The 16,439-nt window shown below is 34.3% G+C and overlaps 1 protein-coding gene across 4 annotated transcripts in view; it reads left to right on the forward strand.

Annotated features, from left to right (window-relative positions):
- Positions 1-16,439, forward strand: part of UCHL3 (ubiquitin C-terminal hydrolase L3) — a 61,721-nt gene that overhangs the window by 15,229 nt on the left and 30,053 nt on the right. For all 4 annotated transcript variants that reach the window (XM_032277398.1, XM_032277399.1, XM_032277397.1 and 1 more), the window contains exons 4-6: positions 2,352-2,508; positions 2,885-2,970; positions 5,089-5,136. In XM_032277398.1, coding sequence (XP_032133289.1) covers positions 2,352-2,508; positions 2,885-2,970; positions 5,089-5,136 — 291 coding nt within the window. The remainder of the gene's footprint in view (positions 1-2,351; positions 2,509-2,884; positions 2,971-5,088; positions 5,137-16,439) is intronic.

Below are 16,439 nucleotides of genomic sequence, written 5' to 3' on the forward strand. Positions count from 1 at the left end.
CCATCTGTGGACATTTGGTTTTTTCCATATCTTGACTATTGTGAGTAATGCTGCAGTGAACATGGAAGTGCAGTTATTTTCACAAGGTAGAGATTCATCTCCTTTACAAAGTGATTCGTCTTCTTTGGCTATGAATTGTTTGGTCATATGGTAGTCTATTGTTAATTTCTTTAGAAATCTCCATACTGTTTTTCATAATGACTGTACCAATTTGCATTTCCACCAACAGTGCACTTGGGTTCCCTTTTCTCCACACCCTTGCCAGCATTTATTATCTCTTTTTGATAATTGCCATCAGTGGTAATGTTCTTTGTTGTTGTTGTCTGAGACACAGTCTTGCTCTGTTGCCCAGACTGGAGTGCAGTGGTGCAATTTCAGCTCACTGCAACTTTTGCCTCCATGGTTCAAGTGATTCTCATGGCTCAGCCCCTGGAGTAGCTGGGATTACAGGCATGTGCCACCATTCCCAGCTAATTTATGTATTTTTAGTAGAAACAGAGTTTCACCATGTTAGCCTGGCTGGTCTTAAATGCCTGACCTCAGATGATCCACCTGCCTCAGCCTCCCAAAGTGCTGAGATTATGGGTGTGAGCTACCTCACTCAGCCAATGATAGTATTTTGAATGTGTTCCTTGTGATAGTGCGGTCCAGCCAGTAAATCATAGGCAAAGGGGCTACAGATTTATTTCTCTCTGATATTTACGTCTCTTGGCCTTACTTTGGTCTACCATAATTTCTTTTTTTCTTTACTTGCTTTGAATCATTTTAGGAATTTTTCCTACACATTAAATCTTGAAATCATCAAATCTTATTTTGCTTTGTTGACAGGAACATTAACAACAGACTGAACTATAGAACTGTAAACTTTCAGCCTAAGACCTTAATATACTGAACCTTTCCAGTTTTTATCAGTCGAACTTACACGAATAGTGTCCATTTATTCTGAAAAATGTTACTTAAAATTTAATTTATAAGCACAATAAAATTCATATTTTGAGCATAGATACATTTGTTATTAGAAGCAGTTTATTATTTTTTTCTCTTTAGGCAAGAGAGTTTAAACTGCTTAAAGAAGCAGTTTCTTAACTAATTGTAGGTTTTCTATAGACATCATTTGTTTCTTTTATTGCAGGGGATCAGGAAAATGTTTCTGTAAAGGGACAGATAGTAAATATTTTCAGCTTTGCAGGCTTTCAAACCTCTGTTGCAGTTATTTGACTTTGCCTTGTAAACAGCCGTAGACAATACATTAATGAAATTTTACTTATGAAAAGAGGCAGTGGGCCAGATTTGGCCTGCAGGTTGTCGTTTGCTGACCCTACTCTATTGGAAACAGAACGTTATGGGAAAACTCTAAGCCAAACGATATTATCATCTTTCTCCTCCCTGCCTCACCCATTTTTTGAACTTTTTTGCCATTTTTAACTCTTTCTTACTATTAGGAAACTAAAATACAGAGACATTAAGTAATGTGCTAAAGTCACACAGCTAATAACATTCGAGCCAGTTTGTGGGCCCAGGCAGTCAGCTGTAGAGCCCACATTTGTGATGCTTATTATTATACCCCATTGCTTTTATAACCAGTTATTATAGATAATGGTTAATGTCTGTTATGGATTATATAATGTGAATTTTATTAATATGGTATGATTTTCCAAAAGGAAAAATATTTTTGCCAATGATAAACCATATAGAAATGTACAAATGTAAAAATTAGCAAGTAAAAGTTCTCTAGTAATCTCTTGTCCGAAAGATAACCTCTATTAAGTTTCTGCATATCCTTTCAGACTTTCTAATGTGTATATACGTATTTTAAAAACATAAATTGGAATTGTTGTTAATACATACTGACCTATAACCACGTTTAGTCAGGGACAAGTTCTAAATCAGAATATGTAAATCTACAGTGCTTTATAGTATTTATTACAATATGCTATAATACATGTTAACCAAATCTCCATTGATGGTTATTTATAATTTTTCCAGTTTTCTGCTCTTAGAAGTATATATATCATTTTAGAGATTATGTTTTAGACTAATCTATAAAGGAAATTGCTTATTGGAGTGTATGATCATTTAAAATGTTCATATTATCATATGCCCTCTAATGGGATTGTACAAATGTACGCTTTTAATAATGGCAGAGGAGAATGCCTTTTTGTTCATACCTTCGCCATCGCTGGCTACTGCTATTCAGTTTTCAGTCTTTTGTTACTTTGGTAGGTGATAAATTATATTTTAAACTCTTTCTTTTATAAAAATAATTTTTATCACTTGCAGTTTTTCTTTTACAGACTGAGGTTTTTAACATGTTATTTTCCACATGTACACTATTGACTTTTTTTTAATAGTATGAAGTATTCAGAACAGAAGAGGAAGAAAAAATAAAATCTCAGGGACAAGATGTTACACCATCAGTATATTTCATGAAGCAAACAATCAGCAATGCCTGTGGAACAATTGGACTAATTCATGCTATTGCAAACAATAAAGACAAGATGCACTTTGGTAAATGATTTTTCATACTGCATTTTTTCCCCCCTTAAGATATAAATTGATTTCATTGAGCAGTAGGTGGTGCTCTAATTCTTTCTTTCAAACTGTAAAATAAAGCATTTCCCCCTTATTTTATGATGGTAATGTATATACTGTTAGAAGAAATATTAATCCTTCTTATTCTTTTATATTGTTGACTAATAGAGGTTAAACAAATGGACAAATATTAATAATGTGAGGCTTATCATTTATAACAAGATTCTTATATTTCTAACTTACCAGTGAAAGGATTTTACGTGAAAAATAGTAACATACTTCTAGTATTTTCATTTATTGGTCTCTCTGCTGTATCAAGCCTTTTTAATTTTATCTTCTTTCCTATTTTCAGAATCTGGATCAACCTTGAAAAAGTTCCTAGAGGAATCTGTGTCAATGAGCCCTGAGGAACGAGCCAGATACCTGGAGAACTATGACGTCGGTACCTTCTTTCTGTTTTGATCTCATATGTGGGCAAAGTTTTGTGGGATTGTAGATGTATTTGGGGTTTTGTCTTGAAACCATAGTTTTGAGCAGTTACAGATTTTATTGTATCCGTTAATTAAAGCCTTTTGTACTTTTTAGATAACTTCATCTGAAGCATCCATAAATGCCGATAAATTGCCACTTCTTTTCTATGTTCAGAGCTGACTGAATGGATAAAAGCAGTTTGATTGATAAATTTTTTTTTGACATGGAGTCTCGCTCTGCTGCCCAGCCTGGAGTGCAGTGGTGCTCTCTCTGCTCACTGCAACCTCTGCCTCCAAGTTCAAGCAATTGTGCTTCAGCCTCCCAAGTAGCTAGGATTTCAGGTGCGTGCCACTATGCCTGGCTAATTTTTGTATTTTTAGTAGAGACGAGGTTTTGCCATGTTGGCCAGGCTGGTCTCAAACTCCTGGCCTCAAGCAATCCCTCCACCTCAGCCTCCCAGAGTGCCGGAATTACAGACGTGAACTGCCATGGCTGGCCCTGATTCACAAATTAATAAAATACTTTATGACTGACTATTCCTTACCATTCCCTCCATAAAATAAATATATGTCTGGCAGTACCCTATGTATCTTTCGTTGGGAATTTGGAACAAGGCTGAAAATGAAAGGAAAATGCAAAGGTTTAAAGGTAGACGTTGGACTATACTGTAGCTATTTTATCAGCGTAATAACCAGGCCACATAAACTAGGTTTTATATGTAATATAGGTTATATTTAATGCAGTTGGTAATGATTGTACCACTTCATATAACTGTTCTGAAATTGTTTTTAAAATTTATTACTTTTAGAATCAATTTTTCTTTTGAAATCTTTTTACCTTTTAATAACATTATTCAATAGATTATAAGTTCTTTGAAATTAGGTGTATAGTCTACAAATTATTTGGCTAGAACAATACCTTAAGTAAAGTTTGTGCCTGATAAATTAATTGGTTTGATTATGTTATTAAGCATTCCTGTTTTTAAATTGTTTTTTTCCTTTAAAAAAAAAACCGGAGACTTCATAAGACATTTTTATTATACATAAAAATAAACAACATGAAAATCAGTAATCTTACTAACGAGAGGTAGATAAACATTAATATTTTTATAGGGAGTGTCTATGTATATACACAGTTTTTGAAACAAAAATTTGATCACACTGTAATACTGTTTTATAACTTGCTTTTTTCACTTATCACAAACGTATTACATACCAGTAAGTATATATTTGATATTATTTAATGGCTGCATAGCTTTCCATTATATAATATTGTATTTCACCAATAAACTAGGTGTTAGAAATTTAATAGTTTTTCACTATTTTAATAAATATTGCAAAGTACATCTTTGTAAATGTCCTTAATTATATAAAATTATGTACAATTATATGTAAATATATAAATTACTAGAAGAGAAATTGCTGTATAAAATAGTTTGCATGTTTTTAAGGCTTGGATGTGTGTTTATTGCCAGTTGCTATTCATAAAGGTTGTACTTTCACCTGTAATTTACTATTAAATTACATTTCTCTGCATCTTTGCAAATAGTGGGTACTGTCAGAGTGGTTTATTTTTTAGTTCAGGAAACTAAATTCTGTAGCTTCTGATAAATGCATGAGTTGTGCTCCACATTTCTAAATTGCTGACTGAAACTGCATGATTAAGCATAAATACAGGCAGAGCTGCAGAGGAGCATGGAACCGGGAGAAACAGATGAGATAAGCTTCTTTAGTCTCTATCTGTGAAATGCTTACTTTATTCTAGTCTTAATTGAATAAAGTGTTAAGTGTTAGTTCTAACAACTGAATAAGTTAAATGGCCCCTACTTACAGCCTGGAAATTACAAATAATCAGATATTCAGTTTCCTAAATCTTTAGAGATTTGCGGGTATATAGTATAGCAAATATATACACAGTATAGCAATTCATTTGATTACCCAGATATCATAAGCTGTTCTTAAATTTCCTTCAATTTGTTGTTTCTGTAGAAGACTTTAGATGTTAAATTTTAGCTTTGTTGTTGCTTTCATTTAAAAAGTTGAGTATGGTCATTTTTTCCAATGAATACCTTTATTTTTCTTACAGGCCATCCGAGTTACTCATGAGACCAGTGCCCATGAAGGTCAGACTGAGGTATTTCACATTTTTTCAAAATTTTTCTTGCTATGTGTAAATTTAACGATAATGTTATTGTAGGACATAAAGTTTTAGAAAGTTACCTGACCTTTTGTTTTTTCCTTTGAAAGAGAATTTGCTTAAGCAAAAGCAGTCATAAAGCAGCAAAAGAACATGTTTTGACAAGCTGTTAAGATGCTGCTGTCTGCTGTTTCAGTTCATCTAATCATTTAGACAGATTGTAGGTAGTGTGCTGTTTGTGTGGCTACTCAGTGGCTTGTTTTCCCTATGAGATTCCTTTGATTTCCAAGTATGTTGGGAAAAATACCTGCACTATTGTACAGTTAGAGAGCCTGTGCCTTTCTCATGTCCTGCTTCCAGCAGAAAGCCATATCATTTTCTTTGCTCAGTAAATTTGTTCTAGGGTCACATAATGATCTTTACCATCTTTACCCTGTTAGCCAGTTCAGCTGGGTGGCTTTTCCTTTCCTTCTCCCTCTTTTTTCATTTGTTGGTTTCATTTTCCTTGCATCTTTCCTTTCTTTCCTTCCCTCAAGCCCTGACTGTATCACTCTAAGAGGAAGTTTATCAGAAGGTATTTTAGTCAAAAAGAATTTAACTAAAGCTGTTTGGTATGTTTATAGCACATTTAAGGGTTAATACCAGAGAATTAGAGGTTTTCTTCTTTCTTATCCCATATGTGACTTGAAACCACAGTTTTTCATGTAAAAGATGACATTGCCTTTATACTTAAAAAAAAAAAAAAAACTTGAAAAAAATACTTGATTTAAAAATCATGGATTTTGGCTGAGCATGCTGGCTTACACCTGTGTAATCCCAGTCCTTTGGGAAGTTAGAGCACGAGGATCATTTGAGGCCAGGAGTTTGAGACCAGGCTGGGCAACAAAGCAAGACTCTGTCTCTACAGAAAGTAATAAAAATTAGCCAGGTGTGGTGCTGCACGCACCTGTAGCACTAGCTACTAGGGAGGCCGAGATGGGAGGATTACTTGAGCTTAGGAGTTTGAGGTTATAGTGAGCTATGATTGCACCATTGCACTCCAGCATGGGGGACAGAGCAAGACCCTGTCTCTCTCTATATATAGGTTGCTCTTAGGTGCTGCTTTCAACGGTGTAGATTATTGTTTTTCACCAAGTTTATCCATACACAAACACAGAAGAGCCCTGTTGAAATGTTTTTAACAGCAGATTGGAAATTAATGAAATGCTGTTTTATATTGCTTTATGTGATCCTGAACATATTCATAATCTTCATTATGCTTTGCTTTTTTTGTTTGCAGATTTATCGTGTTAAAATTAGTGATGATGAGGATCAGCATAAGTTTATTGTAAGATATGAAGACAGTTACTTGTAATAAAGCAATTAAGTGCTTTAACAGATATTCACTACAAAAAATACTTAATTTTGCCATACTTTTCTTGCCCACTTTTTGGAGCTTCATCCAAACTATGGATTTACATTTACACTTCTTTTTGAATGATTTTCATGCCTGTTTTTTCAGACCTAAGCTACTTCATTCCTTCCAGTCTTGGATGCCTGTTAGATGTCATCTGAATGACCCACGTATTTTAGAAAGCATTTTTCTTTGTTTGAGCTTATTATCTGTATCTTAAACTTTTGATTCCCTTTATTGTTTCTGTTTCTTACAATAGTTCCACCGTACATTTTTCCGCTGTAACTAATCTAATACAAATTCATTAACTTCTGGTTTAGAAGATCTGCTTATTATGCAGATTCTCAGTCTTTATTCCATTTCTCATCCATTTTTACACAATTCTTCTGTGTTCCCTTTTCTGAAATGTACCTGAATCAGGTGGCTGCTAAAATTTTTCTAGAGGTTTCCTAATGCGTAGAGCAGTAATTCTCAAGGTGGAGATAGAAGTTAGGATTTTCTGGAGTACACTGCTGTGTACTCCCCTCAGAATTAATCTTTTCTGCTCCTTTCCCATCTCCCACAGTTTAGAATCAGTACTAGAATGAACCATATTTTCGATGTATGTTATAACCCTAAAATGTGTAGGAGCTAAAAAAGTTTTTGCGAATGATTCCTCAAGCTATGCAATCAATTTCAGGCTGTTTAACCTAGTTGCATTCAAGGTTTTCCTAACCCTTGTGTGTCTGTCTTTTTCTTTTTTTCTATTTTAACTTGTCTTTCTAACTTTAAGTATTTCTTTTTAGCCAGCCCTTACTTCCTTATTTTATTATTGCTGTTCTTTTTGGAGTACTCTCTGAAAATAAAATATTCTGTCCCTCAGTCTCTTCCACTTCCTACTTTTATCCATTCTTCAAGACTCAGCTTAATATGATCTTCAACCTGAAGCCGTTCCAGATGATCAGACCTGCATATATTTTATCCTTTATATGAACTTTTTATATGACTACTCCAACTATTTGCATTTTAACTATTTCATATTCTCTTTCATTTTTTAAGATGTGCATTTTTTCACATTTTAAAAACTCTGAAGTTAAGATGTATCTTACAATTGATAGCACAGTTTACTTGGCGTTATTCCCAACTTAGTGGTTCTTAAAATGGTGTGTCATGTAACCAATGGAGCCTCAGTTTGATGAAGTATGGTATCATATCTCCTTTTCTGGGGCTCTTAGGCCTAGGATTGGCATCTGATTCATTTGTGTATGTTCCAAATTATCCAATACTGTTACACACAGTATAACACATGTCTATTAATTAACCAGAATTAGCCCAGAACTGTCCTTGGTAGTGTAAGAAATAATAATAAAAAAAAAGCAGGGGGGGGGGGCAAACCTTAGTTTTCTATAGTCCCCTGGGTAAATGAAACTTACCCATTAGCAGTGGTTTCCAAATAAGTCAGTGTTAACATTTTGGAAGGGTTCAGTTCTTTTTTGTGTTGGACTGTTCTGTGCACTCCAGGGTGTAATATAGTGACCTCTAGTTGCTGTATGTTAGTGTCTCCCAATCACTGAGGGAACAAAAACCTGCACCATATATTTTTCTGATCATCTCATCTAAGATTCATCTCCTGGCTGGGCTTGGTGGCTCACGCCTATAATCCGAGCACTTTTGGAGGGTGAGGTGGGCAGATAACCTGAAGTCAGGAGCTTGAGACCAACCTGGCCGACATGGTGAAACCCCATCTCTAGTGAAAACACAAAAATCAGCCAGACGTGTGGCATGTGCCTGTAATCCCAGCTACTCAGGAGGGCCAGGCAGGAGAATTGCTTGAACTTGGGAGGTGGAGGTTGCAGTGAGCTGAGATTCCATCACTGCACTCAGGCTGGGTGACAAAAGTGAGACTCTGTCTAAAAAAAAAAAAAAAAAAAAAAGATTCATCTCCCATCTATGGGCTTAAGAGTCTTCGGTGTATTATTATCTCTACTGCTGTTTGTATTCCAGCCCACTGATTTTTTGTCAGTTCTTACAAAGTACCTAGGTCTTTCCTGTCTGTATTAGTCTGCTTGGGTAGTCATCACAAATTATTACCAGGTGGCTTTAACAACAGAAATTTATGATCTCACAGTTCTTGATGCTAGAAATCCAAGAGCAAAGTGTCAGCAGGGTTGGCTCCTACTGAGATGTCCCTTCCTGGCTTGTAGACTACCACCTGCTCAGTGTAGCCTCACATGGCCTGTCCTGTGTGTTCATATGGAGTGGATGTGGAGAGAGAGGGGAAGAGAGAGATCGATTGCTCTCATGTCTCTTTCTCTTATAAGCACACCAGTCCTATTGGATTAGTGCCCCATTCGTATAACCTTACTTAACATTAACTATTTCCTTCAAGGCCCTGTCTCCAAATATAGTCACATTGAAGGTTAGGGCTTCAATGTATTAATTTGACAATAGGGACACAATTCAGTCCATAGTACCATCTTTGTGCTTTCTAATGATGCAGCACACTTCCAGCCTGTTTGAGACCAGCCTGGGCAACATAGTGAGACCCTGTCTGTACAAAAAAATTAGCTAGGTATGGTGGCACACACCTGTAGTTCTGGTTACTCTGTAGTCCCAGCTACTTGGGAGGCTGAGGTGGAAGGATGGCTTCAGCCCAGGAGGTCAAGACTGTGATCATGCTGCTGCACTCAAGCCTGCGTGACAGAGTAGACCTTGTCTCAGACAAAAAAGAAAAAATATTCAAAAAAAGAATAAAAGATGGTTGTGTCTGTACTGAATATGTACAGACTTTTTTTCTTGTCATTATTTCCTAAACAATATATTATAACAACAACTTCTATAGCATTTACATTGTATTAGGTATTACAAGTTATCTAGAAATGACTTAAAGTATACTGGAGGAGGTACATAGGTTATATGCAAATACTACATTATTTTAAACAAGGCTTGTGAGCATCTGTGGATTTTGGTATCTGCAGGGGGTCCTGAAACCAATAGTCCATGGATTTCAAGGGATGACTGTATATTCATTCCAACTAAGACCTTTTGGAATGATTGTAGAATAATAAGATTGGCAGGAAGTTTCAGGTTAATATGATCTGGGCTTCCACTAAAGTGTTTAGTAGATTAGAAAATCTCCTTGTTTTAAGGCTTTTCTATTCACGGAAGACTCTAATAAGTGTCTTTAAAATTGTGAACAAGTATCAGTGATGCAATAGTGGAAACAGTCTGCAAGTCAAATGTGAAGACAAGAAGGAAAAATCCAGAAGGGTATTTTATTTGTCTTTGGACCCTACTTTTACTTCATTGACACTTAAAAGTAATTTCCAAAATTTGTGATTTGTCCATATTAATCTAGGAGTCAGCCCAGATATGAATAGAGATCTCCTGATGATTTATTGTTTAACTTTTTGCAAAAAGAGTAAGTTTGTTGTACTGCCCAGAACTCTCCATGTAAATTAATAATAATAATGAAAAACAACAGAAATGACAGGAAGCGCTATTGCTTTCTGTTTTTAAAAAAACATACCAGTATGGAAAAAATAGCAAAATACTTTTAGCAGCTACCATATACATTTAGCAGCTACTATGTATATTTGCCATTCTTTTTTTAGTACATTTTAAGAATAGTTGAGATCAAGAAATTTTGTCTGACTTTTTTCTTAACATATTACCATGAATATTTTCTTGTTTCATCAGCATCAAATAAATGAAATTTATTTTTCATTTCCTTAACTTTTGATGTTTAGATTATTTTTAGTTTTTCAAGTTAAAACTATAACTTCATTGAAAATCCTTGTTAATCTAAGTATTCTTTCGGGTTTATTAAGGTAGTTTCTTGTAGGTGGAATTACTGATTCAAAGGGATGAACATTTTTATGGTTCTTGTTACATAACATGAAATTGTCTTTCTTTCATTTGTTCAATCAGATAACCAGTTTGAGAACCTACTGTACTAGGCACTGTCTTTGACTTGTACATACAAAGATAAGTGAGACATAACTTGTGTCTTCAAAGATCTTTTACTTCAGTGACGACCGCAGCTTTGAAAACAGCCCTTGCCAGTATTGAATTCTATTTCTAAATTTTTGCTTGTTTGATAGGGGGAAATAACATGTTTGATTGCTAATGATACTTAAAAGATCTTTAGTAAAAGTTTATGAAGTTAATTTAAATCATAAAATAAAATTATAATTGATTTACAATGAAATGTTAGTATGTAATTCTATTTTGGTTAATGTTGTTAACCTGTAAAAGAGCGATTATTTGACCACTGGGGTAAGCATTGCCTAATTTCTGATTTCAAGTATGTGATCATAAATATATATACATAGTTAAAGATACGTGTGTGTGTGTTTGTATGTGTGTGTGTATGTGTGTATTTTTAATTTAGGAAAATCCTCTGTTTAGAATCTACTTGGCTTTTTTGGCCCAGCCAGTACAGACTGTCAGTAGGAATAAACAGCATAAAGTTTTATCTTCATTAGATGAATTTGTATAGTTGCATGGCTTTATTTTACTAGGGATATAATCTTTATTTTTATTATATTGGGATTACAAAGAGATATCAGAAATTATTCCAATAAGCCAAAAAAGATTTACACATATTGAGGTGCTCACATATTTATTCCCCTCCTTTGGGAATTTATTTCCTTCTTTCCTTCCTTCACTGTGAAAGAATCCCAGGATATTAGGAAGAAATTTAGTTTTTAAATAATGTAAAATATAAGTTTCTGATTATCTTGGAAGAATCAGGTGGAAACAATAAATATATCATGCAGTTCAAAATGTAGAGTCCAGTTTTGTCAAAAGTCTGAAACTGCAACTTTCTGATCTTTGTTTTTCTTTACTTTTCATACCTCATTTTCTTTATTCTGTTCCAACATGACTTAAAAATCTTTTGGGGGTAATTTTATTTTATTATATTTTTAAAACCAAAAATGCCCTGGGACTCCCTAGCTTGCTTCTGTGTCTCTTCTTTTTTTGTTTCTTCTGAATATCATTCCCTTATAATAGAGGCCTTCCCTTTCCTCTTTTCTCCCCCTCCCTCTGTCCCTCCCTTCTTTTTTTTCCTCTCCATCTCTCTCCTTTCCTCCTCCCTTATTTCTTCTTTACTGATCTCAGAATTTTAGAAATTGATGTATTATTCCTTATTTTAAAGGAAAATTCTTAGACTGAACTCAGCAGTTCACCCTTCCAGATCTGACTAGATGAAACCAGTCTAAGAATGCTTTCAGCAATAAAAAGAATTGATGTTGTGCTTGGTGGTGGTGAAAGATTTCTATTAGTTTTGTTTTAAATCACAACTTTCCAGAATAGAGGGTAATGTTAGAATACATGATTTTTTTTTCATTTGTAATAAAGGAGAACTCTATTTGGGGCTGCTCTCAAATTGTAAAGAAAATAATTTGTGGGAATTAGTTTGAACAGTTTAACAATGGTAAGCTTAGGTTTAAAGTAATATGTAGATGTATAGGTATTACATTAATAGAGATTTCTAATATGGAGAATTATAAACTTAAAGGAGAAAACATAATTGTTAAACCAGTAGGGGAAAAAAGTCTTTTAAGAATATCTTGATGTCTGTGGGCATCTTGATTTATTAGGTGAGCAAAATGAAGAAATTTACCATTTATCCAGATTTTCCATGGATTATGTAGTGGTATTTTGTGTATTTTGATATCTATCCCATATTTAACTTGTGACTTCTTTGCCAACCGAACATGGATACTCTGTAGGAAACTTTGCATCTTTTGCATGGATCTGGTTTTAATTTCCTTTTTAAAATTTGAACTTTAAATTTACTATGATCCAGTGTATTACACTGAAATTTACTAAAAAATCTACAGAAATCCATTTAGAATTAATTTATGATTTTGATTTTAAACTCATAAAGTTATGCACTTATGTGTTCTCATGCATGCTCACACACATGCCCTTACACATATGTGTACACATTTATAATTTAATTTTCATAGCATTTGGCAGCTCTAAAGATGTTCCCAATTATTTTCTTTTCCATGTGCCAGATTTTACACTCAGTGGTCCAGTCCTTTCCTTTCCTTTCCTTTTTCCTTTTTCCTTAGGATGGTGGGTCTCTCAATGTTGCCCTGGCTTGTCTCAAACTCCTCGGCTCAAGTGATTCTCATCCTACTGAGTAGCTGTGATTATAAGCGTGTTCTGCCATGCTCGGCTAGGCTCAGTGGTGTTTCTAAAGTCTTAAAGAACATCCCCCATTCAGGAAATAATGATTCAATTTAATTGTCATGAACAAGTGTGTATTTGATCAATCAGTCAATAAAAGGAACTGTGATCTAATAATCATGAGAAGCTGAAATCATTTTTAAACAAACTAAGGAAGTGTTTTATCCCCATTTCTACCCCGTGTAGGTATGGCGAAGGCAGTGCATATTGTTCTCTGTTAGAAATCCACAAATATCTTAGGCTCTCAACCCAAAAGAATCTCACTATGAGATGACTGGGGTTGCTAGAAACATTGGGGATTATTTCTCGGTGCTAAGTGTCTGTGTGAATTTTCTTGACTGCCCTTGTCATTTTTGTGTGAATACGATAGAACTGCTTTGAGGTACTCACCAGCTTTCAAGTATTCTCATCATCTTACTCCTTTTGAAAGTATGTCTGCCATATTATTATAATGTTGGTTACCATTTTCTGAATTCGTGTCATGGGGTAGACTAAGTGTTGTATGTACCCTAGTTTGATCCTCTCAATTCCACGAGATAGCTGTTACCCCATTTTGCAGGTGGGAAATCTAAGAAGCTGCTAATATATTCAGGGTCACACAGCTAGTGGGTACTCCCGTGCTCTTAAGGCAACAAAACATGTAGGTAAATCAAATTACTGAAAAAAAGTGAAACGAGGTTTTTAAAATTTGAATTTTTGTTTTTGCTCTAAAAGCAATGCTATTCACGGCTAGAAATTTAATGCAAATATGTAATAAGCTACAAATAGTCATTCAGAGTTGTGCCAAATATTTTGTTCTTTTTTGCCATTACATCTAAGTCAGTTCTTATTCAATGCACTACTTTTTTTTTTTTTTTTTTCTATTAACAAGAAATCTTACCCATAAACTAGCCACAGTCTTTTGGTAATCAGGTATATTTTAGAAAACAGTAATTAACTATCTACCCACCCATGATTCCTTCATGTTCAAGAAATTGCATAGTTATAAGGATATTTTCTTAATAATAGTATGTCAGTTTAAATGAGAAAATGCTTTGGCTGTAAACCAAAACCTACTTACTTTATTTTTGAATTTTAACATATTTTAGATTTAAGCACTTACAGTACCCATCAAACCAAACACTTGATTTCTTTCTTTTTTTTTTTTCCTTTGAGTCAGGGTCTTATTCTGTTGCTCAGGGTGCAGTGCAGTGGCTTGATCTTGGCTCACTGCAGTCTTGATCTCTTGGGCTGAAGCTATCCTTCCACCTCAGACTCCCAAGTAGCTAAGACTATGGGCATGTGCCACCACACCTGGTTATTTTATTTTTTTATTTTTAGTAGCTGTGGGGGTCTCCCTATGTTGCCTAGGCTGGTCTTAAACTCCTGGGCTCAAGTGATCCTTCTGCCCTGGCCTCTCAAAGTCTTGGGATTACGGGTGTGAGCCATTATACCCGGCCAAAATACATGATTTCTTAATAGGGGAGTACTCTTAGGCAGACCCTCTGCTTTCTTAGATGTTTTTGAAAAAGTATAAATCATTTCTTTTTAGCCTTCACAGCATTTCTAATACTTTGTTTATTTTATTAAACAGTTTAAAGAGTATTTTTTTTTTTTTTTAAATAAAAAAGTACATGCATGCTAGCTGAAGAAAAAGTAATTTGGCCTTTGAGACCTGGGTGATGATTGTTGTTGTTTTCTGAACTAGTTCTAAGTTTGACAACTAGAAGGTAGATTTGAATTATATTCAGGAATTCAGATAGAAAATAATAATAGTTGTGCCTTTATGAATCAGTCAGATTAGTTGACAATTGATAGACGAGTGGCTTTGTGTGCAGTGGAAAACACTGAAATTGGAGCTGGGAGTCATGAGTCTGCCTCTGGCTTTCACACTCACTAGTTATGTGGCTTTGGGCAAGTCAAGTAGGTCCTTGTGCTTCTGAATAAACCAAAACTGTCATGCTTATGGTCTGTATTCACATAGCTCACTTTCTCTGTGTAAGTGAATGTGTGTTTTGTTTTTAAACTCAGAGGGTTTCGCTCAGAATCAGAAGGATTAAAAATCTCATGCAACAATTACCTATTAAGTATCTTAGCATTCTTTCTGAAGAGTAAATCATTTAGTCTGCTTTTTAAAATTCCTCAGGTTTCTGAAAAGCCTATTCTATGTTTTTTGAACTATAATGAAGAGATGAGTTTAAATTTCATGTAAAGTGGTATATCTTCAGTCACATTATACTGTTGCAATGCCCACACAGTCAGCAGTGAGGGCCTAGGTTCACTGTTAATGTCCTGGCAGACACTGGTGTCATTAATAGTTTTAATAAAATAAATAATTATTAGTGATTTTGGACTCCTCACCAGAATGAAAAAACTGAGGAAGTGAGCTCTTTATTCAGACTCTCTAGAAAGTGAGCTGTCTTTATGACTTTTATGAAAGATTCAAAAATAAACCGTAGATATTTAATCTTTTCCAGTTAGTATGGAGGACAGTGTGAAATTAGCCATCTAGCTAAAGATTTAGCTCACAGTTTAAATTTTCATATTTGAAAGCAGAGCTAAAAATTAGGTTGCTTAAGCAATTGCATTAACAATTAACATTATAAAGATTTAAAAGTTGGTGCATGTGTCTTTAATCTTTGTAATTCTAAGAGGAAAGTCTATGAATTTTAGGTTTCCATAATAGCACATTTTATTTCAAAGTCCTTCCATCTCTTGAAATGTTGTTGTTTGAAAGTCTTTTTCTGAATTATATCAACTCTTTGAAATTGAATATATATATGATGTACACTATTATGTCTATGTTATGAATTATCTCTGGAAATTATACAGTTGAAGATAATATGTGTAGAGTGTGTTTAGCATTAGGATGTAAAAATAAATATGACTAGAGTAAAAATTTAGAATTCTTAGTTCTAATGTTTAACATTTTGACATACTTGATAGAAATAATCTTTAGTATGCTATGACAGGAGCCATAAGGTAGTGGATAAAAGCTTTGCCTGCCCCCAAGCCTTACAAAGTAGTTAAATAAACAATTTTAATATATCGATATGCTATCCTATCTTGAATGTTGTAAAACTTTAGCCACTTACAGACACAGACTCACACAAACCTTGATGTATGGAACTCATTTAACAGAGTGTACTTTTAGACTTATTATCCTTTTCTCCTTCTTTCTTCTGTTATGTAAGTTTTTATTAGAAAACATGATCAAAAAGAAAGCTAAAATTACTAGTCTGATAACATTGGGCAAAATTATTCTTTATCTTTAAAATAGAAATAATAATAATATGTACCTTCTAGGATTATTGTGAAGATCTGTAGCATCTATAGTTTAGAACATCTGGTACAAGATAGTAAGCACTTGATGTTACCTATTATTTTGTTGTTTTATAACATCATCTTGGATACCAATATTACACTGTTGACTGATGCATATATAGATACTTGTATGCACATTTTCACTAAAGCATAGTGTTAGAAAACCAGAAACAATCTAAAGGTGCAACATTATACTAATGATACATCTATTTAAGGAGTAATATGTTGCCATGAAAAACGACATAGAGATATACTTATTGAGATGAATAGAAGTGTTTGATTACCCAAAGTTTATGGGTAACGAAACACAATAGCTAAAAATGTTAACAGATTGCTTAAGGTCACAAGCAGGCTATGATAAGACTATAAAATCCCTGTAAACAGCCCTGAAGGGAGAGCTCATATCCACTCTGCAGACCTC

Source organism: Sapajus apella, unplaced genomic scaffold (genome assembly GCF_009761245.1).
Source record: "Sapajus apella isolate SASKATOON/1434 unplaced genomic scaffold, GSC_monkey_1.0 scaffold9, whole genome shotgun sequence".
In the NCBI taxonomy this organism is placed as follows: Eukaryota; Metazoa; Chordata; class Mammalia; order Primates; family Cebidae; genus Sapajus; species Sapajus apella.